Here is a 21,567-nt window from a genome sequence, read left to right as displayed (position 1 = left end):
AGTAGTTAGCATAGAAAGCATAATGTTCACATGAATATAGCAATGACAAAAACCCTTAGTGTATGGATTAAGAAGACATAACTAGACATAACCAAAGAGAGGATTGGAAGATAGAGCTGAGGACGTTGTTTTGCATCATAAAGACACAAAGAATGGAAAATAGGGAAGAGAGGTTAAAAGACATGGAGGACAGAGTGAAAAGGTTCAGCATACTTCTAATCAGAGTCCCCAAAAGAAAGAACACGAAGACAGGAGGTAAAAGAATATTTGAAGAGATACTATACTAGCTGAGAATTTTCCAAAAGGGATGAAAGATGCAGATTTATAGACAGAGGAAATAAAACACACTGAGAATAAATAAAAGGAATCCATACCTATATACTTTGTAATAGGACTACAAAATACCAATGATATCTTAAAAGCAGGGGGTAAAAAACAAATCACCTACAAGGGAATGAATGACAGACTGGCCAGACTTCTTCACAACCAATATTGCACCTATGCCTACACTGTCCCAGATACTAAGAACACAAGGATGAACAAGATGGCTCCAGTCCCTACTGTGTGGAGCCCACAGTGTATCACAGACAACAGATGTGGGAAACAATTACAGTGATGAACTGGCCTGGAGACAAGAGACTTGGCAAGAAAACCACACAGGAAGAACTGTGAACTATGGAGATTTTCCCCTCAATGCTGGAATATACTATGTGTTTACCAAGATGGGGTGGGCTTTTCCCTCCAAGGGATTCTAGGGACAGCAACTGCTACGCTCACACATTCTTCCTTAGGGCAGAAGGGGACAGGCCAGATGTCCTAAGACAGGTGGCTTCCTCTCTGGGACCCCTGAGGAAAAGGGACAGTGTAGGCTCCTCCTCTGAGCCTTCTTCAAGGTCCTTAAAAGTCCCGGATGCCACAGACCAAGTAGCAGTGTACAGAGCTCTGGGGTCAGCAAAGGCTACATGGGAGAGGGATGTTATGCCAGAATGAGGCCAGGAAGTGTCAGTGAATGGGGGTTGGGGGTTGCCCTGAGGAGACCAGGCTTGGGATGGGGCTGAGGAGCAAATCAGGGCTCTGTCAACCCCCCCCCCCAAAAAAAACAATCACACACAAGACCTACCATGTTCTACCCTGGGAAGCTCCTCAAAAGATCCTTTTCAGGGGTAGCACATTGGACCAGAGTTCAGAGCTTGGAAAAGGACGCTGGTTTGGGTCTTGGACTCTCTCTAGGCTGGGGGCTGACTTCTGCACCACCATCAACACCTCTCTGCCTGGCTGCTTTCCAAAGGCACCATCCTGCCTTCCTCCACTAGAGAGTCTGGGAAGGGTGCTCCAGGAAGCTCTCTCCCCTACTAGGGGGCAGGGACTGGGTCCCGTTAAGCCTTATATTCCCCATGCCACAGCAGGACACCTGTCTTTGCCAATGGGTTGCAGGCCCGGGCAAGTGCAAGTTCACTATGGATTCAATGTGACCAAAGAAATGACAATAGAACGTTCTTGGGGTGAAAGAGTTATACCCAACTTTATTTTCACGGTGGCAGATTAATCACTAAAATCCTGTCAACTCAGAGCAAGTCTGCATGCAGCAAGCCAGTCTCTGCCTCTGGGCCTCTCTGCCCGCACAGCCGTCCTCTGGGCCTCTGTCCTCGGCGCTGCCACCACTCCATCCTCTGCTCTCCTGCAGCCTTGCAGCTGTGCCACCGTGTCACCCAGATCACTGGGCGGAGCTCTTTATATAGAGTCGATAGCATATTGCCCAAACTTGTGTAGTGAGGGAGCCAACCAGGGCCAGGTGAGAATCCTGACCACAGGAACTTTCATTTTATCCACTGTGAGAAACACACTCACTGGTCCAAATTCAGTAAGTGGACACGGAGACAAAGAGAACAACGGAGCGAGGCTTTAATGACGATCTTGCAAGATCGGGTGTCTGGTGGGCAGGCACACCTGGGGAGTTTGGCGCCAATAATTTATCTCCTAGTGCGCGAGTCCCTCCCCTGGTGGTACAGGGTTCACATTCTTTCCCGGACGTCGCCTAAGCCAGTTATATCTTTCCTTTACATGTCTTAATTTTATTGGTAGGTTCAAAAAACTCAAACAGGTATTGCCAGGCCCTTATCAATTCCCCCACTCCCACCCCCACTCTCGGCCCAAGTAGCTTCCACCACGTGGCCCTTTGTTAATACCTTACTGTTAAAATGTTTAAACATCCTAATAGGAGTAAATCACATTTAGGTTTTATACTCTTTTCTAACATCCACAACATCTCCATCAGGTTATTCATTTAAGGGGTGGGGCTCTGGTTGAGAGATGGAGGATTTGGTGAGAGGTCACGGTGGGGGGGGGGCAGGACACAGAGAAGGGCGTCTGGGGCGGGGGAAGAGTTCTTTGGAGTAGGCTGGAAAGAGAGTGTGAAGGTGGAGAAAGGATGGGGGGGAGAGGAGAGCAAAGCGCAGAGGAAAGGAGGGCCGCCAGCCGCGCTCGCAGCCCCCACCTGGTCCCCTCTGGGGACTGCGGGCCACCCGCACAGGCCAGTCCCGGGCCGGCTGCCAGGTCCCGCCCTCCGGGGCCTCCGGTCCCGCCCTTCTCTGGATTTAGTCCTGGCCTGGCCGCCCCGGCCGCTCCGTAGCTGCCGCTTCCGCCTTCGCCAGGTGAGGGTCAGAAAAGAGGGCTGCTGGGGCTGGCGGAGCAGCTGTCGCTTGGGGTGCCCACGCGGGTGCTGAGCTTGCCCGCTTCCCCTCCCCTGGTTCTTCCCCTGCGAGGCCGCTTTCCCTCCTGTCCCCTGTCCCTTGCTTTCCCATTCCCACCTTGCCAGCGATCTGGGGGCCCCTGGGTCCTGGGCTTTCTCCTTCCTCGTTCCCACTCACTCCCAATTCCTGGCCCTTTTCCGGGTTTCCATCTGGGCCCAGCCTGGGATCCTCCCTTCCTCCCGGCTTGCCTAAAGTGGAGGAGGGAGGGGTCCAGATATGAGTAAGGGAGAGTGTGTGCAGGCAACCAGCACCCGAGCACCCAGAGCCTTGTTTAATGAAGATCGGTGGAGCTGCCTTAAAGCCACATTGGACTGAGTGACCCCGGTGTGCCGTCAGGGCTCTATCCAGAGCTGAGCTCAGGTGGGTGTGGAAGGGACTGTGCACCTAGGTGGCTCTGCGCTTAGCTTACACCTGAGCTCGGCTGGCCCCGCACTTAACTGCCAATCACAAATGCCTGGGGTGTAGAAGAGGCAATGACGCCGGGTGTCTCTGGGCTGAGGGGGCTGTATGCTTGCATAACTCAGGTACATGACACTGTACCTTGCTGTCTTGTGTGTGTTTATGTGGACCTTGGTGTCTCAGACATGTGGGGCAGTGTATTTTGGAGGCAGTGCACTGCCATGTCTCAAATACATGTTTGTGAGAAGGTATGTGGCAGTAAGCCTGGGTGTTTCACGGCAGCATACTGGAATGTCTCAGATTGAGAGGATGTGAATCTGGGTGTCTCGGGCATCTTTTGCAGCCTATCTGTTGGTCTTGGTGCATGTGTGTGCAGTAGCGTATCTGGGTGTGGGAGGCAGTGTACCTTTGTGTGTGTTTGTACCTGCTTGTCTGAGGGACGGTGTGGTTAGTGTCTCTGGGCATCTCTGATAGACCAAAATGTCTCATGTATGAGAAGGGGAGGTGTCTCAGGTGTATGTGAGTGAGTGTGTGTGTACTGGTGTGCCTCAGGTCAAAAGGGCAGTGTATCAGGGTGCCCTAGGTGGATGGGGCAGTGTACCGTAATGTCTAAAGAGTGAGCAGGGTGACACACTTGAAGTTTGCAGAGTACTAAAACCTCAAGTGTGACGAGGGCAGGTTTCTCAGTGATGAAGGAGGTATGATGTGTAGGTCTCGAGGATGGGAAGCACTCTTCCTGGGACTTGTGTGTATGAGTGGCAGGATTCCTGGCTGCCTCTGATGTGCTCCTCCCTCTGTATCTGAGTGCTTCTGATGGGATGAGGGTGGAACTGGCGACCACATCTCTGGTGTCTGAGTGTCTCAGGTGCCTACCCTGGGCGTGTGTCGGGAGGAAAGGGAATCATCCTTAGGGTTTTTTCCCCAGACATGCTCCCCGAGGCGGGCTCCCCGTGGCTGCTGCGGCTGCTCCAGGACACTCAGCTGGCCCAGTTTTACCGACCCATCCTTGAGGAGCTTAATGTTACTCTCCCAGAGCACTTCGACTTTGTAAGGCCTGAGGACCTGGATGGCATTGGCATGGGCCGGCCTGGTGAGGGACCCCTGAGGCCCTGTTCTCTCCTTCCCCAGTCTTTTAGTTGCTACCCCATCCCAGCCATCTTCTGCATCCTACCCTCATTTTTATCACATCAGCCCTCTGATTCTGGCTTTCCCTAGCCCAGCGCAGACTGGCTGAAGCTTTGAAGAGGCACCATTCTAGGCGGAAGTCTAAGAACTGGGTCTACAGGGTGTGTGTTTTGGGGTGGAGATGGGAGGCTTTAAGGGCCAGCTTAGGCCAGGGAATGGGGTGGGCTGAGTGGCAGGGAGGGGTATACAGCATTCCACACACCTGATTGCCCACCCCTGTTTCAGATCCTTGGGGGTTTTGTGCCTGAGCAGAAGGCGACCACCCCACCCTCCAACAGCCCTCTGTGCCTCCCTGAACTAGACAGGGGACTCAAATGTCTGATCCCAGATGGTGCTGTGTGCAGAGGGGAGCTGCTGGGCTCTGGCTGCTTTGGTGTGGTGCACCGTGGGCTGTGGACACTGCCCAGCGGCAAGGGGGTGAGTGTCCAAGGAGTCTACTTCATTTTGGGTACTAGGGCCACTGCCCCCTGTGTTCTGCCTGCCCTCTCTGTTTTAGCCCTGGCAGAGCTGTTCCTAAGGTGCCTGAATGTTTACCTCGACCCCTAGGTCCCAGTGGCTGTCAAGTCCCTCCGGGTGGGTCCTGAAGGCCCCGTGGGCACAGAGCTGGGGGACTTCCTGCGTGAGGTGTCCGTCATGATGAACTTGGAGCACCCACACGTGCTGCGTCTGCACGGCCTGGTACTGGGCCAGCCCCTGCAGATGGTGAGCAGGAGCGACGCTGGCTCCCAGGGCAGCCGCGGGGCTCACGTGCCACAGGAAGGTGGGTGGCCAGAGTCCCGTGGGGCCGAACCGCTGCTCAGTCGGCGCTGTGCTCCTGTAGGTGATGGAGCTGGCGCCACTGGGATCCCTGCATGCGCGCCTGACGGCCCCGGCCCCGACAACCCCGTTGCCCGTGGCCCTGCTCTGCCTCTTCCTGCGGCAGTTGGCGGCGGCCATGGCGTACTTGGGGGCCCGCGGGCTGGTGCACCGAGACCTTGCTACCCGCAACCTGCTGCTGGCTTCACCCCGCACGATCAAGGTGGCGGACTTCGGGCTGGTGCGGCCGCTGGGTAGCGCCCGAGGCCGCTACGTCATGGGCGGGCCGCGCCCCATCCCCTTTGCCTGGTGAGGGGCTTGGGGCGCAGGGAGAGCTGGGGCTAACCTGCAGGGCCCCAGCTAGGTAAGGGGCTGTGCGGAGAGGACTGGCCCTCCGAGGGAGGCTGGGACAAGAGTGGTCTGGAGGGGTTGGGAAAGGACTTCAGAGGATGATGAAGCCCGGAAAGGACGTGCTCAGAGGCAGGCGGGAGCTCCAAGAGGCATACCTGCGGCTCCCTTCAGCTCCATTTCCGCAGGTGTGCTCCAGAGAGCCTGCGCCAGGGCGCCTTCTCTTCTGCCTCGGACGTGTGGATGTTTGGGGTGACGCTGTGGGAGATGTTCTCCAGGGGCGAGGAGCCCTGGGCCGGGGTTCCACCGTACCTCATCCTGCAGCGTCTGGAGAAGGACGGAGCCCGGCTGCCTAGGCCTCCGCTCTGCTCCAGGGCTCTCTATGCCCTTGCTTTGCGCTGCTGGGCCCCCCATCCTGCTGACCGGCCTAGCTTTTCCTACCTGGAGGGGCTGCTCCAAGAGGTGGGAGGCCCAGCCTGCCCAGATACACTCAGTGTCTCCTCCCTCCATTCTCTCCCAGGGTTCAGTGCACAAGACTAAGTAACAAATACCAACTTCTAGGCTGGGGTCTGGGACTAGGGTCTGAACCAGTCCCACCGACAGGACACTGAGAGACCTGGGGAGGCATCTTAGGGTTACATAAATGCAGGCTGAAGGGCTGGAGGCTGGGGCTGAGCCAGAGAAGTGGGAGCAGTAGGTTGTGGTGGTGGTGGGGGCATTGACAACAGAGAAAAATTTCAGTGTGCAAGGGGTAAATACAAAAGACAGTCCTAGAGTCACCTTAAGGGTGCTGCATGGAGGGATTTGTAAGGCATGGTAAATACCCAGAGCTAGCCCACGGAGTACTTGATCTGTGTAAGGTACTCTAAGCACTTCATGGGTATCCTTACACATGTTCACTCATTTAGTTCTTGAGACAACCTGATGAGGTCATCATTATCTCAGTTTTACAGATGGAGTCCTTAAGACACTGACAGTTTAAGTGACTTACCTGAAGTCACACAGTAAGTGGAGGAGTTGGGATTTGAACCAGTCAATCCGACTTAAGAGCTGTGCCCCAAATCACTATATCCTATTGTTACAGAGGTTTAGTCTTTAAGGGCACCTGGGAGCTAGGGAAGAATTTTGAGCAAGGGAGTTACAAGCCAGCTGTACATGTTATACCACTCTGGCTTGGTACAAGAATAGATTAAAGGGATGATACTGAAGATGGGAAGACCAGGTAGGCAACAATGGCCATGAAGCAGAGCAAGGTAAAGATGTATGGATGAGGGTTTAGGTGGTGGGGCTGCAGAGAAGAGGAACATTTCCAGAGGCACTTAGGAGGCAGATATGATGTGCCTGGGTGTGGAGTAAAGGCCATGTATGGGATGTGTCTCTCCTTGGTCCCCCTAAGCAGAGACAGGGCCCCCTTTGTTGTTCCCTGACTCCTGGGCTGCGTCCAGCTTGGCATGGAATCCAGGTCTGCGTCCCCAGCTGGATTACATTTAGGGGACAGGGACAGTTCTACCCGAGCCTAGGACAGAGGACATACCTTGTATGGATTTTATTGATAGGTGTGTAAACAGAGAGGTGTCTCCCTTCTTCCCTGTTCCCATGGTATTACCGTTCTGACTCAGGCCACAAGCCCAGCCACCCTTTCCTCTACAGGCCTGGCCTCCTGAGGGACGTTGTTTGAGGGATGTCTCGGAGCCAGGTGCTCTGAGGATGGAGCCTGGTGACCCCATCACGATCATCGAGGGCAGGTGAGGGCCTCCTACATCCCACACATCCCCAGGAGGAGGCCTCCCTCCCAACCCTCATGACCCTGCTCCCCATCTGCTTCTCCCCAGCTCCTTGAAACGTGATCCTTTGCCTTATCTCCTTTCCCCAATGGCCCTCCTCTCCACCACTGTCCTGGGCTCCCCACTGGAGCCACCACAAGCCCTTAGAGCCCTTTTGTGTTAGGGAGAAAAAGGTTTCCCTTCCTCCAGGCCAATGTAGCTCCATGGCACACAGCTTATGGGCTGAATGTGGCCAGAGCCCAGCACCCCTTCCCATGCTCTCATCCCTTCACCAGCCTTCTTCCCATAGCCCCAGTGCCACAACCTGGAAGGGCCAGAATGGTCGCACATTCAAAGTGGGCAGCTTCCCAGCCTCAGCAGTGACACTGGCAGACTTGGGAGGTTCACCAGCCACCCGTCCAGTCCACAGAGGCCCCCCTGCCCAGGGAGAGCAACAACTGGGAAGCATAGATGGGTAAGGACCAGAAAGAGTCAGAGACACGGCTGGGCTGGGAGAACCAAACAAGTCCGACAAGTTCTCTGGAAGGAAGCTTTGGGAGGGGCCAGGTGAAATCAAGAGCCTGGACTTGCCTCCCAGCTAAAGCTTCCACTGTGGTGGGTCTCAGCCTGCCTGGGGCCCCCGGAGAGTGTATTTGGAAGAGGACGCTGATATGTGGGCTAGGGGGTGGGGGTGGAGAATGAATTGTATCACTCTCCAACAGGGACAGAGCAAAGGCAACTCTCCGGGATCTACCTTCAGCACAGGGCCAGAGAAAGAACGTGCCCTTGCAGAGGATGAAAGGTGGGTGTGGTGGGGTGGGGACCAGGCCTCCAGGGTCTCTAAGGAGGTCAGACAACCCTCTAATCTGCTCCTGCTCTGAATCCATGCCTCTGCATATATGATTTCCTTCCCCCACATCCTGCCTATTGACATCCTAGCCGTGCCTCCAGATCTGCCCTCCTGAACAGCAGATCTGCTCATCTGAACACCGTGTCCTGCCCTGCCGTCTCAGTTCTTTGGGTCCTCAGTTGCCTCTGCTTGTGTGTCTGCTCTGTACCTCTGTCTTACTGTCCCACCTAACACAAGCACCACCCGGAGGACAGCACTGAGAATGGCAAGAAGGCAGAGCCTAGCATCTGGGTTTCCACTGTATTTGTTTCTTTCTCCACTATACAGGCATTTCCAAGAGTCTGGAATCCATTCTGTCCCTGGGCCCACGCCCCACAGGGGGTGGTTCAAGCCCCCCTGAACTTCGACATGCCAGAGTTGTGCCCCAGGGAACCCCAGGCCTGCCACCCCGCCCTTCCTTTGCCTCCAGCTCTTCTCAGCCCAGCCAACCTCCCAAGGAACGATCCCCATGGCCCAAAAGAGAACCCCCCCACAATTACCCCTTGGGAGCACCTGGAGCCAGTAAAGTCACTGTCCTCCCTGGAGGCCTTTTGCCTGACCCTGAGTTGCAGAGGAGGATTATGGAGGTGAGGTATCTCTGCAGTAGCCTGGTGTCCAGTGGGGGCTACAGGCTGGGGAAGTGGCTTAAGCAAGGCTTTGTTCCCACAGGTGGAACTAAGCGTGCATGGGGTCACCCACCAGGAGTGCCAGGCAGCACTAAGGGCCACTGGGGGAGATGTGGTTTGTGCCATCCGGAACCTTAAGGTAAAGCAAGGCCCTTCTCTTGGGTTCCCGCCTCCCCTGCCCTTGCCCTTTGGCTGTCAGCTGCCTGCCTTCCTGCCTCCACAGGTCGACCAGCTCTTCCACCTGAGTAGCCGGTCCAGAGCGGACTGTAGGCACATCCTGGAGCATTACCAATGGGACCTCTCAGCTGCCAGTCACTATGTCCTGACCCGGCCCTGAGCTCTTCTACCTTGGGCATGGACCAAGGGCCTGGCCATGCGGGACCAAGCAGAACTGGAACATGTTCCTATTGGGGCAGACTTTTCCAACTGGGGAGATCCTGCTGTAGGCATGGCCAGGGGGAGCCCAGGGTCAGACACTGTCTCCTCTTACCCTGCCTCTTGTTCTCCCTTGGCTGGGCCATAGAAATACTAGTTCACTCTGCCACGACATTCCCAACCAAGAGGAGGACTAGGAGGAACAGAGCTACTACACACTGTACCCACAGAAAGCTTCTGCTTATGACAGAGGATCATCATGTGGCCATACTCCATGGGAGCAGCCATCTTGGATGATGGAAGCAGCCCTGGCAACTTGGGGCATGTGGCCCAAGCTGCCTTGGCTTGGCCCAGGGCTGCCATGGGCAATGAAAGATGCTCTCTTGGACTCAAGGACATTTGATCCTGGCAGCATGGATTATGAGATGGGCCAGACCCTGCCCAGTCCAGCTGTCATATTTCCCTTTGTTTCTTCCCACACCAACTTCCTTCTACCCTCTCCCATCACATACATCTTCTAATGTCCAAAAAATTACAAAGTTTATATGAATATAACATACAAAGACAGAGCTTCCTTCCTAGGGCAAGGAAAGAAAGCAGTTGGAGGGGGTGTTAAATAAGGCACAGGAAGTTGTAGCAGGCACTGGCTGTGGGCATAGCCCAAGGGGGAGAGGAGGTTGGCACTAGGGCCTTGGCCCTACACCTGTTGGTGGGGAGGGGGATCCCCTCGGAGTGCCATGGCCTGGCCGAGCTGATGGGGGGAAGGAAGCCATGTCTGTCATCTTTGGTGCTGCTTACCCCTCCCTGCCTCAGCTCTGTCATAAGGCCCCAGAGTCCTGGGTTCTAAAGGCCTCATTCAGAGCAGAGGCCCTGCCTGGCAGGAGTGGAAGGAAGTGGGTAGGGAAAGTTTAAAAGCTGATATACCTGTGTGCTGAGCATTTGCCAGAGACAGTGGTGGGAGGTAGCAGGGGAAGGGCTCTCATACCCTTCTGTGTGGGCCACAGGTGGAGGCGGCCAGGGGATTAGGGCAAGGATGGGGCACCATGGCCGCCTCTGAGGCATCCCTGTCTGTCCTGTGCAATGTACATGGAGGAAGGTGGCGCCTCTGAGGAGGGACTAGGCCAGGGCAGGTGACCATCTTGAATTCTGGTTGAGGTGATGGTCTCTTCTCCTTGAGGCGGTCTCTAACTGGCGATAGCAGAAGGCCCAGCACCTCCTCGCTTCTCAAAGAACATGTAGTCCTAAGGGGAAGGCACTGTCAACAGATCTGACTGGGTAGGCCTGGCTCAGCTATCACAACCCAGGTCTGGAACTGCAAGCCCCCATAAAGTCTGTCCCTAACCCTCTCCTGGCAGGAGGCCAAAAAGTGCACAGTCTCCTGTAAGAGCCAAAAGTAGCAGGAGGGGAAGTGGGGGCAGCCGACTCTCTACTCACAATGAGAAAGGTGGCTCCCAGCAGCACAGCCTTCACCCTGACATCCAGGTCCAGCGGAAACTGCAGGCCAAAATCATCTGCATCTGTGAGAGCTTCTCGGAGCAGCCCACCCCACTGCTTGCTGATTCGGCCCACACTGCGTGATTCATCTGGAGTCTTCACCTGTTAGGAGAGAGAAAGGACAGGCCCAACTGGGAGGCTGCAGCTGATCTCACCTGCCTCCAATATCACGTCCACAGTTACCATGTATGAACAGTGCAGCCCTGCCCTTAGTGAACCCTCCCTACAACCCTAGGTTTCCATGTGACATTTGGGGTAAGTGAGTCACCCTAGGTCACACTGTGAATATACAACAAAAATTAGAATTCAGACTCAGATCTGTTGCTCTTGAAAAGCCATACTTGATAACTGAACATCAGTAGTGGAAGAAATGGAAGCAAAATATAGTCTAATCTCCTTAATGTATGGCTGGTTGCTAGCTTTGTTTTGGTTACCAAAATCCCTGCCATCCACAGCTGGTGCAATTTGTGTCCTGCACAAAGTAGCTTGGTCAAGAGGGCAAGGGAGGCTGCTAAAATCCTGGCTGCCCTCTACCAGTCAGCCAACCTACTAGAAGTTTGTATCTGTGGCACCGAAGGGTGCCATTACTCAAATCAGCAAAGTAGGGAGGACTCGTCCAGCATTGCATGCAAGCCTCATCCAGAGAGGATCCAAGCCCATCTATTGGCAGTGAGAGACAACAGTAAGTGGCCTCTGAGGACCATGGTTTCCACTGGCTTCCCTGAGTTCAGCAGCAACAGGCCCTGCCAATATGGGTGGTAAGGCACAGTGTCCCCCTGGTCCTTTTCCTGTGCTCGTTCTCCAGTAGAACTAGAGCGATTCTTTCTTCACCCTTCCCATCCCCTTCTCCACTGTCCTACAGCTCTAGGGCACTTCCTGCAAGTCAGTCCCAGGTTGGGCAAGGCCCATCTGGCGCTATAGTCCCAAGACTGCAGCCCCAAAATGGATCATTCATAATTATGTAAAAGGAAGACTGGCCCTATGAGAATCCTGCAGTCTACACATTCCCATCCAGAGGTCACCTGGTTATCTTTCCCAACCAGTTCCTATCACAGTAACTCCCCACCAGCTACCAAGGTGACTCAATTTTTTTTTTTTGAGAGGGCATCTCTCATATTTATTGATCAAATGGTTGTTAACAACAATAAAATTCAGTATAGGGGGGTCAATGCTCAGTGTACAATCATTAATCCATCTCAAGCCTAATTCTCGTCAGTCTCCAATCTTCTGAAGCATAATGAACAAGTTCTTACATGGTGAACGAATTCTTACATAGTGAATAAATTCTTACATGGTGAATAGTACAAGAGCATTCATCACAGAAACTTTCGGTTTTGATCACGCATTATGACCTATAAACAATCAGGTCAAATATAAATATTCATTTGATTTTTGTACTTCATTTATATGTTGATCCCACATTTCTCCCTCTATTATTATTTTTATTTTTAATAAAATGCTGAAGTGGTAGGTAGATGCAAGATAAAGGTAGAAAACATAGTTTAGTGCTGTAAGAGGGCAAATGTAGATGATCAGGTGTGTGCCTATGGACTAAGTATTAATCCAGGCTAGACAAGGGCAGCAAGACATCCACGGATGCAGAAGATTTCTCTCAAAGCAGGGGGGGTGAGGTTCTGAGCCTCACCTCTGTTGATCCCCAAATTCTCACCTGATGGCCCCCCTGCGACTGTGCTTGTCTTAGGTTGTTCCTCCCTTGAGGAATCTTACCCGTCTCTGGCTAACCAGTCATCTTCCGGGGCCATACAGGGAAATGTAAAGTTGGTAAGTGAGAGAGAAGCCATATTGTTTGAAAAGGTTAGCTTTTTACTTCTTTGCAGATTTATGCCCTGTGGCTTCTATGCCCAGCATTTGAAGGTGACTCAATTTTTAAAGGTAACCTTAGGTTAAGACACCTCATCAGAAGCTTTGGAAAGTCTACTGGATTATACCTGTTGTTTGTCCCTTATCTGCACAGGTAATTCTCTCTAAAAGAACTCAAGGGTCTGTGAAGTGCCTTCGTTTTCTAGAAACAAAGTTACTTCCCAGGCCTCACTCTGAAACTGTCACCACTTGGGTTCTCCAGGCTCTAAGTTGGTAACAGGAATTCATGGTGAAAAGGGTATCACCTAGATTCTGGGTTGGAGCCATTTGCATTTCCAGGTTGGCAGGGCAGGCCAGAGGACGTTAAATTAGTGCTTGCTCCAGCACCTGGGTTCAAACGCATGCACAGTAGCCACATGGGTCCAGCCCAAGTCAGAGTCAGTAATCACACTTTACCCTAAATTAAGCCTGGCCTAGATTTTGCCCCCTCAACACAGGGCTGCAGATAACTATCAGCACTGATTGGTCCTTAAGATGAAATCCTTTGCCATGCTTTTTCTGGAAATGTGGTAGGAGTCATGGTAGATTTAGATTGATGAGCTCAGGGTCTTGATCTTATTGTTGGCCATCCTGCCTCATGAAAGCTGCCGTCTTGGTTTAGTTGAGTCCCAGGAATCTCCCCTCATTCCCGATACCTCAAAGTTGGTGTCTGTGCCACAGCCACAGGTCCAGCAGGGCCCCACCACTCGCAGAACAGTATGGCGATCAGCGTCCTGGATGGAGAACTTGGGGAGGAAGGGATGCCAGGTCTGTAGCACATGGCCAATGGTGATGCCAGGCGGAGATTGTACTTCCATCTGGACCAGGAGGCAAAAAGTGTCACGGCAAGCTGGGACACCTAGGCCCAAGCTCTCCCTGGTCCAGCTCTGTCACCTGTCTCTCCTCACAGGACTTCCCATTCCCTTCACGAGCCCACCTGTCATCCCCCTCACTAGCTCTCCCATCCCATTCCCACTGGAGCCAGCCTCATCCTGGATGCTGCCCCATCACTGATCCTCCCCATTATGGCCTGCCCCCTCCCCGCACTTCTCCGGGGGGCCCGTCCCTCCCCGCCCACCTCTTGGAGGCCACAAGGGCAACAGCTGCAGCCACAGTGGAGGGGGCGGAGCAGGCGCAGCACCTCTCGGTCCCCGGGGTCCACCACGCGGACACGCAGGGGCCGGCGGGCTCCACAGCACAGACGTGCGCAGCAGTTGCTTTCCTCGGCCGCCTGCCCCAGCAGCTGCCCGGCCCCCGAGCGCAGTTCGTACCGGTTACACATCTCCCAGCCTAGGAGTGCTGCCAAGGGGTGACACACTGAGGCCCAAGCACAGGTGCCTGCCCCAAAACCTACTCTCTTTGCCCCCTTCAGGGGACCCACAGTTCTCCTTCACTCACTTTCCACTCGCTCAGCCTTCTGGTGAATCAAGATCTGATCAATCTGGGAAGAGAGTAGGCGCCACACCGACATCAGCTGGCAGGACTGGACGCCCACGTCTCCTCCCCGTCACTCCTCCTTCCTTGCTTTCCGCCCACTCACCTGCACCAGGAATTCGAGGCCAGAAGGCACCCCCGGCAGTGGCAAGAAGGGGGCAGCAGGTCCCGGGGGTGCCCCAGGGCCTGGCGAAGGGAAGACAACGAAGCCGGGGGCAGGGGCGGGCACATGGGCCTGCCCGGGCCCAGGATGCAGGGCTGGCTCCGGGTACCCAGCGGTCACAGGGTAGGCAGGTGGGGGCGAAGAGGCGTAGCCTTTGGGAAGCAAGTAGCCAGTCGGGGGACAGGGGTAGATTACAAACGCCCTGCGGCCTCACCCCCTTACCCCTTAGCCCACGCGGCGCGAGGCTGCGGGGAAGATGGGGTGGGAAGGCACTGAGAAAGATGGGGCGGAGGAACAGGGCGGCGGCTACGTGGGAGGCAGGGAGGAGCCCACGCTGCCAGTCCGAGCACATTCCCGGAGGATGTGTTCGCCACCCTGATCCCAAGTCCGTGGGGGGATAACGGAGACCCTCAGCCTTGCGCCCACTTACCTGCCATGGGGATGGGGCGAGAGTTTGGGGTATGTCGCTGCCGGGAAGGTTGATTCTAGAAGTGGAGGCAAGCTCGGAGACAGCCAGACAGACACAGAGACAGACACAAAGACGGACAGGCAAACGCGGAGAGGCAGCTGCGCCCGGCGCCGGCCCAGGTTCTCTTGGGCGGCGCCTCTGACTCGGGGAGAAACCGAAAGTGTCAGCGGGTACGTGGGAGGGGTACGTGGGACCCTGGATTCCCTCAGGGGCCCCAGAACCGCCCCCTCCCTTTGTTCTCCCATTCCCCGCGGAGGCGGCTGTTGGCAGACAGCAGAACAGGTGGAACCGCGGACAGACCGAAAGCCGGACCTCGAGGGAGGTCTCCTGATCCCTCTGTGGCCCCCGCTCACCTGAAGCCCCTAGAATAGCTGGGGTGCTAGCCCTCGGCGGCTCAAAGGAGCTGGTGGAGGCGGGCCCAGGGCCTTACCCCGCCCCCCGACCCGTCCAGGACCCGCCCCTCTCAGCCCGAGCTGCGCGCCTGCGCAGAAAGGATGCTGGTTCTCCAGCGGGGCGGCAGAAGGTGGACCACGGATACCTTCTGCTGGTCGGCGTCCCGCCTCTTCCGCTCCGCTGCAGAAAGCGAGAGGAAGCTATCCTGGGGATCGCAGGCGTCTGGACCGAGCCCTGCGACTCCCGCTAGGTCGGCTCAGTGCCCCTCGGTGGGAGGCGAGGGAAGCTTGCGGGGAGCTGGACCCCAGGCCCCTCCTCCCAAGGGCGGTTCGGCCTCACTGACGCGGCGGAACAGCCTTCACACTCGCTCCCTGGCTTCTAGGGCTGGCCCCTGGCTCCCTCTCTATCTCCTAGATACCTAGCGTCTCTCCTCTATGACGCAGCAGTGACCCACACAGACACCCTGCAATTACAGTACTTCCTTCAGGCGCCCTTAGCCACACAGGTGACAGGCAGCCAAACAGTGTCAAAGACATGTGCGGGAGGTGAGGTTCAGGGAGCATCTGTTATCAGGAAAGGCTTTCCCCAAGAGGAGTGTATTCTGGGTACTGAGCAGAAGCCAGCAGGTGTGAGGAAGTCCTGCGCCTTGGAGACCTACAGACTTGAGTGGCAAGAGGAAACTTTAGAGAGGGAAGCCAGCCCAGGTGCACAGAAGGCCTGTGAGAGCTGGAACTTGGCCCTAAAGGCAGCAGGGAGCCCACTGAAAGATTTTAAAAACTGAGGGAGAAGGTCAAATTTTGCGTTTGAGGAAAACCATTTAAACTGCAATGTGGAGAACAATGGAGGCACTGAGGCTGGGTTTATGGCATCCTGGGGGAGAGGATGGCTGTGGGAGTGCACACACAGAAGTGGGTAATTTTGGAGATACTTAGACAGTAATACAAAACTTGTCTGGGAGGTGAGGAGTCCAAGATAACCCCCTGTGCCTGTCTGGTGAACAGGCAGAGGGAGGTGTCACCCATCAAGATGAACATGGGAGAAGCAGGTTTGGGGGGCTCCTTTGCCCCCATGTCCATGTTCCTCTGGGCTGATCAGCTGCTCCCCCAGTTTCAGTCATCTGCTTCAAACCCAGTGCCAGACCTCTCCACTGGTATCCCATAGTGCCTCAGACTCTGCATGGCCCAATCCATGGACCAGCCTCACCAAAACATATAAACAGACATACAGAGAGATTCATTTATTCAACAAAAATTTAGTGAGATCTACTATATGTCAGACACCAAGTGGTAGGAATATACAGCAGATAAAAAAAATAACAAAAATTCCTTATCTCCTGGGGTTTACATTCTAGTGAAGAGACAGTGTAAATAAAATACATCAGAAGTCAGATGATGACAAGTGTGAAAGAAATAGAAGACAAAGAGGACAGAGAGGTAGTGGGCAGAGGTTGCAATTTTAAAGAGGGTGGTCTAGGAAGGCATCACCCAAGGTGATAGTTGAGCTGAGACCTAAAAGGAAGCCAAGGATTGAGCCATGGAGACTTCTAGTTGAAGAGTGTTTAAGGCAGAGGGAACAAGGGCAGAGACCCTCGAAGCAGAAGTACCTTACAAGTTCAATGAACAAAAAGGTCTGTGTGACTGGAATAGAAGAGGTAGAGGTCAGAGAGGTCACAGGCCAGACCACATGTGGCCTTGTAGATTATAGGATTATACACTCTTGAGATGGGAAGTGTTGGAGGATTTAGACAGAAAAAAGACAGACTCACATACTGAAAGTGGTCCTCAACTCAGGCTACGAGTTAGCATCATCTGGGATGCTTTACAAAATACTTCTACCTGGGTCCCACTCTTGTCAACTAAATTAGAGTAACTTGGGTGAGGTACAGATAGACCTTTTTGAGAATTCCCCAGATTTTAATATGCAGCTAAGACTGAGGTCTACTGTGTTAGAAGGATCTCTCTCTCTCTCTCTCAGGCGGCTCTGTCCAGTGTACTCAGGCTGCAGATAGGCAAGGGCAGAAGTGCTGGCAAAAAGGTAGGTGAGATAGTGGTGGCTTGGATCAGGGGCCAGAGCGCTAGCAGTGGAAGTGGTGAGAAATATTCAGGTTCTGGTTACATATTTGAACCAACAAGACTTGATGGCTTGGATATAGGATGTGAAAAAAAGGGAAGTCAAAGGTGACTCAGACTTGGCCCAGGTGCCCTTCACAGTGCAGGCCCCACCCTTACTCCACATGGTCATTTTCTGACTGCCTGCTCCATCCTGAGCTCCAGGCACGCATGTTCTCTTTATATGCTACCAGTATTGTCTTGTTCCTTTTTCCAGTAGATGGATGGAAGTCTTACCAGTCTCCAAAGGCAGAACAAGCCCACCTCAGTGTCTGCTTATAACACTGAACACATTATATCAAATTGTTTTTTTTTTACGGGTCTGCCTTTGCTGCTAAAATCTGAGTTTCCTGGTATGTACAAGAAGGAAAGAATTTAGCTCTGGGAATGGGACAAGAGTCTGATTTACAGCTTGCCCAGGTATAAACCATATGATACAGAACCAGTTACTTCATCTCTTAGCTTCACTTTCTACTAGCTTGCAAGACTGTTGAGAAGACTGGATGCACTATACAGTAATAATAGGGACCAATTATGAAGGTGGCCTTACTTAACTTGCTTCCCTAAAAGCACGGCCCAATGGCAGGACCAGGACCACAGCCAAGGTATTAGGGGTCACACTACATGGAGGGTGGCCATTCCAGATGCTGGCATCTCCTACACCTGTAAGTTCCCTGTACCCCAAACACTGCCCAAGCTGAAGGATAGAAAGGCAACAGGAGCACTGGACTGGGAGGGAAAAGCCTGGGGATCCATGACTGGTTTGGCCACAGGAACCCTGGATGGCCTTATCTGACTCACTGTTAAAATGAAGAAATACTGTGATCCTCTACTAATATGCTTCAAATCATTTCTCCTCCCTGGAGATAAATGCTTAAGTGGCTTCCCACTGCCCTCAGAAGAGAGTCCAACATATCAGCACAAAGCTCTATTAGGCCCCTGCTATCTGCATCTTTCACTACTGATCTTCAAGTCAGCCACCACTTCTTGAATGCACTGGGCTGTCTTGCTTCAGGGCTACGTGGAAAGCTCTTGCCTTGATCTGGAACATGCCCCTCTCCCTCATCACCTACCTCCTTCAGATCTCTACTGAATACACTGCAGCTGCTACAGGAGTTTGGAGTTCAATAGGGACTAGGGTAGGAGACAGAAATTCTGGATTTAAAAGTATGCAGATTGAAATTAAAGATATGGGGCTGAATGAGATTACCTAAAAATCCTTTCACTTAGACAAATGGCCTGTACTTTTTTGAATGTACATTTTCAGAAAAATTAAGAATATGCCTCTACTATACCATACACATGGGCACTTTATAAAACATACACAAAAATAGAAATTATAAAGGATGAAATTAAAATATGTATACATATAAGTTCTAATTTTTTTCATAACAATTTGGAAACCATTGATTTAAACTGGGTAGAGAAGCTGGCAAAGCAGCCACAGACATAGGGAAAACCAAGAGCGTGGTGTCATAGAAGCAACGTGATGTGTTTCAAGGACAGTGTAGCCAACTGTGTCAAATGCTACAAAGGCTGAGGAAGATGAAACTGAAAATCGTCCACGGGATCTGGCAATCAGAAGGTCACAGTGATTCACAGAATACTTTCAAGAGCATTTATGGAGAAGAAATAGGATGGAACACTGACCAGAGGGATTGCACAGTAAACTTGAGTCCAGGTCTCTTTCTAGAACTCAAACATCTCCCTGAGCTCCCCAACTACCTGCTGGGCATCTCTCCACTTGGATGTTTCCTGGGCATTTCAGAAATAGGTCCAAAACTGACCTCCTGATCCGCCTCCCCCTAATCTGCCCTTCCTTCAGTTTTTCTCCTGTTGAGTATCAGTACCTCCATTCACCCAGATGTGTAAACCAAAAATATCTCATTCACCCCTTTTATCCAATCCATCAGCAAGTCCTATCATCAGTACCTTCAGAACACATTCTGAACTGGACCCTTTTCACCACTTCCTCCTAAGCCATGCCACCATCATCATCTCACACCTGGACTCTAGTGTCTGGAATCCTGACTGGTCTTCCTGTTGCCATGCCTTCCTCCAATTGTTTCTCCAGATCTTTCAAGCATATAAATCAGATCCTAGCATTCTCACTTTAAGCCTTTCAATGACTTACTGTTGCACTACAAATAAATTGCAAATGCCTTACCACTGCCTGCAAGCCTGCACCGACCACCGGTATCCCCAAATCAGTTAGCCACACTGATTTTGCTCTTTCTCTAACTCACCCAATGTTCTCACACCTCAAGAACTTTAAACTGCTTCCTTATCAGCCTGTTTCGCCAGATATCTTTTCTGCCTAGAATACACTTCCTCCTCTCTGCATAACGCTAACTCTAGCTTCAATGCGACCTCCTCTGCAAGGCCTCCCCATCTAAAGAGGCACACCCTCTACTTACCCACTCTTCCACTGTCTCCCTATCCTTTTCTTTCAAGCCCAAGGCACAACTCACAATGATATATTTGTGTGCTTAGTCGTTTAAGGTCCATTTCCATGGATGGAAAACTCCACGAGGGAAATGATGTCTGTCTTGTTCACAGTTTAGTTTCCTTGCACTTGATGAGTACTGGCTTAATAAATATTGCCTCCTCTAATTTTTCCAGTTTCCTACACACTGTGGGTGCTGCTCCAGCCTGCCCTGCCACCTTTTCTCAACTCTTTTTCTGCCGAACTCAGAAATTTGGCCTGAAACACACTGAAGACTTGTGTGGCCCCATACTCTTCCTGTCTTTGTTCACTGCGTTTCCTCCACACAACAGAACTCTTTAAAGGATCACTTCAAGGACTGTGAAGCGTTTGCTGACACCCATTACGTGTTCTATCCCTGCTTTGAACCCCAAACTATTTTATAATTAATGGCACTCCTGTCCTGCCTTACACTCAATAAATCTGTGGAATGACAAGGCTGAAAACCACTACTCTACAGTAGTCTTCAAATTCTAATGAGCATCGTAACTATAAGATGAGCTTGTTAGATACAGATTTGCAGGCCTCAAAGAGGGCTTCAGTAAGACTATGAATTACTTTAGGCATTCTTTCTGACTCTGATGCCCACCAGTTTAAGAACCTCATTAACAAGTCAACATGAAATGAACATAAACACCAGAAGGCTCACTGATTCAGCCTTCTGAAAGCGACGGAGTTCAGAGGTTGACAATCCCTACCCTTCCTATTCCAAGAGGTTAGATGAACAAAGACTCCAGAGTTCTTTATTTGCCTTTCTCTTTTAATCCCTTCGCTGCTCCAATTCTCAAAAAAATACCCAGAAATTAAACCCAAGGAAGCTCAAAGAGCCAAGGCAAGCCAGCCCAAGAATAGCAGGCTCCCTCCCACAGGGGCCAAAGTCTGGGCGCTTGGGTCTCCACTCAGAGCCTGGTAGTAAAAGCTGGTGCAGAATAAGGTGGTTCCAGAGGCTAGCAGTAACCCGGCCTGAAGGAGATACAAGGAAGAATACAGGATAATAAGAAACAGGCAGACTGAGAGGGAGTGGGCGAGGCTCGGTAAGGGTTAGGGTAAGGGTAAGATTACCCAGAGGGGCCTTCGGCAATGGGGCACCCCTAACAGGGCCAGGCTGTGTAAGAAGTGGTGTTTGTTGGCCTTGTCAAAGAGCTGTAAGAAAAAGAGAGATGGGGAACTTCCTAAGCAACGCAGGAGGCTGGATCCTGTGGGGACACAACGCAAGTAAGTTCATCACCCACTTAAGTCCCAGCTGGCCTTTGCAAGCACCCAAGCCTCAGGCTTGCAGCCCTTGTAACTCCAAAGACCCGTGCCCCGCCCCTCTCCTCCTGCCCTCAGGTACCCAGGACTTTGTGCCCTCATAGACCCGTAAGTCGCAGAGCCCCAGCGTTGTTACTTCACCTCTTTTCCATAGGCATCGGGGAACTGGGCGCCTGTCGAAAGGAGAAGCAAAGGTTACCAGTTCTAGACCAGTTCCCAACCACCCCCAATCCCGGAGGGACCCAGGTGAACACTGCCGACAGAGGGCTCCCCAGAAGGCTTCTGATATGTGGACACACGTAAGGGCAGTTCTGGGAACCAACTGGACCGGGCTGAGGTGCTGTAAAAGATTTAGGGCTCCGAGGTCTATCTGGTCAGTTGGAGCCCGGACACTTCCCATAGACTCCGCCCTTGTAACAGACCCCAAAGGCTCCCACCGAGCACAATCCCAGCTCAGTTCCCAGTCCCCTGACCGTGTGCTCCGTAGGAGGCCAAGCCTAAGGCCCCCGCTCCGGACAAAGCGCCCACACGACGGAATGCAGCCCGGAGCCCGGCCATGGCAGTGGATGGTCACGCGCGCGACGAACACCGCCCAAAGAGGCCAGCCAATCCCGATCTGGCATGCAAATAAGGCCCACAGGTGCCCAATCCGGGCCGTGTTCATTTCAGAGTCCAGGTCCTCACCCGTGAGCCTTTGTAAAACCTCTGTTGAGTGGCTAAGATGTCTGGCGGGCGGAGAAACCAGAACCAATTAGGAGCTGAGCAGCGGAGCGATGCGAG

At 52.9% G+C, this 21,567-nt stretch overlaps 3 protein-coding genes across 16 annotated transcripts; 1 reads left to right on the top strand and 2 right to left on the bottom strand.

Annotated features, from left to right (window-relative positions):
* Window positions 1–2,402: 2,402 nt before the first annotated feature.
* TNK1 (tyrosine kinase non receptor 1) lies at window positions 2,403–9,693 on the top strand. 7 transcript variants are annotated; one of them, XM_073234901.1, is made up of 13 exons: window positions 2,403–2,651; window positions 2,991–3,110; window positions 4,075–4,239; window positions 4,365–4,435; window positions 4,560–4,751; window positions 4,881–5,036; window positions 5,155–5,438; window positions 5,666–5,939; window positions 7,128–7,222; window positions 7,551–7,715; window positions 7,963–8,042; window positions 8,418–8,716; window positions 8,799–9,693. In XM_073234901.1, the coding sequence occupies exons 3-13, from the start codon at window positions 4,077–4,079 to the stop codon at window positions 9,090–9,092; spliced, it is 2,073 nt and encodes a 690-aa protein (XP_073091002.1). In that variant the 5' UTR covers window positions 2,403–2,651; window positions 2,991–3,110; window positions 4,075–4,076; the 3' UTR covers window positions 9,093–9,693. The 7 variants fall into 7 exon arrangements, with proteins under 7 accessions (XP_073091002.1, XP_017530699.3, XP_073091003.1 ...); XM_017675210.3 differs by having other exon boundaries at window positions 2,403–3,110; window positions 8,799–8,894; window positions 8,979–9,693; XM_073234902.1 differs by lacking the exon at window positions 2,991–3,110.
* Window positions 9,654–20,132, bottom strand: PLSCR3 (phospholipid scramblase 3). 8 transcript variants are annotated; one of them, XM_073234907.1, is made up of 8 exons: window positions 15,089–20,132; window positions 14,512–14,692; window positions 14,025–14,233; window positions 13,883–13,925; window positions 13,563–13,783; window positions 13,141–13,302; window positions 10,565–10,726; window positions 9,654–10,371 (listed from the first exon to the last, which is right to left on the bottom strand). In XM_073234907.1, the coding sequence occupies exons 2-8, from the start codon at window positions 14,516–14,518 to the stop codon at window positions 10,315–10,317; spliced, it is 861 nt and encodes a 286-aa protein (XP_073091008.1). In that variant the 5' UTR covers window positions 14,519–14,692; window positions 15,089–20,132; the 3' UTR covers window positions 9,654–10,314. The 8 variants fall into 8 exon arrangements, with proteins under 8 accessions (XP_073091008.1, XP_073091009.1, XP_017530705.1 ...); XM_073234908.1 differs by having other exon boundaries at window positions 14,512–14,688; XM_017675216.3 differs by lacking the exon at window positions 15,089–20,132 and adding an exon at window positions 14,904–15,040 and having other exon boundaries at window positions 14,512–14,688.
* A 143-nt stretch (window positions 20,133–20,275) lies between these two features.
* TMEM256 (transmembrane protein 256) lies at window positions 20,276–21,409 on the bottom strand. The gene is made up of 4 exons (XM_017675217.3): window positions 21,261–21,409; window positions 20,929–20,960; window positions 20,599–20,679; window positions 20,276–20,499 (listed from the first exon to the last, which is right to left on the bottom strand). The coding sequence occupies exons 1-4, from the start codon at window positions 21,343–21,345 to the stop codon at window positions 20,356–20,358; spliced, it is 342 nt and encodes a 113-aa protein (XP_017530706.1). The 5' UTR covers window positions 21,346–21,409; the 3' UTR covers window positions 20,276–20,355.
* Between the last annotated feature and the right edge of the window lie 158 nt (window positions 21,410–21,567).

This window comes from Manis javanica, chromosome 4 (genome assembly GCF_040802235.1).
Source record: "Manis javanica isolate MJ-LG chromosome 4, MJ_LKY, whole genome shotgun sequence".
Taxonomy (NCBI): domain Eukaryota; kingdom Metazoa; phylum Chordata; class Mammalia; order Pholidota; family Manidae; genus Manis; species Manis javanica.
The sequence above is the reverse complement of the archived record's forward strand: the minus strand, read 5'-3'. Positions and strand labels throughout refer to the sequence as shown.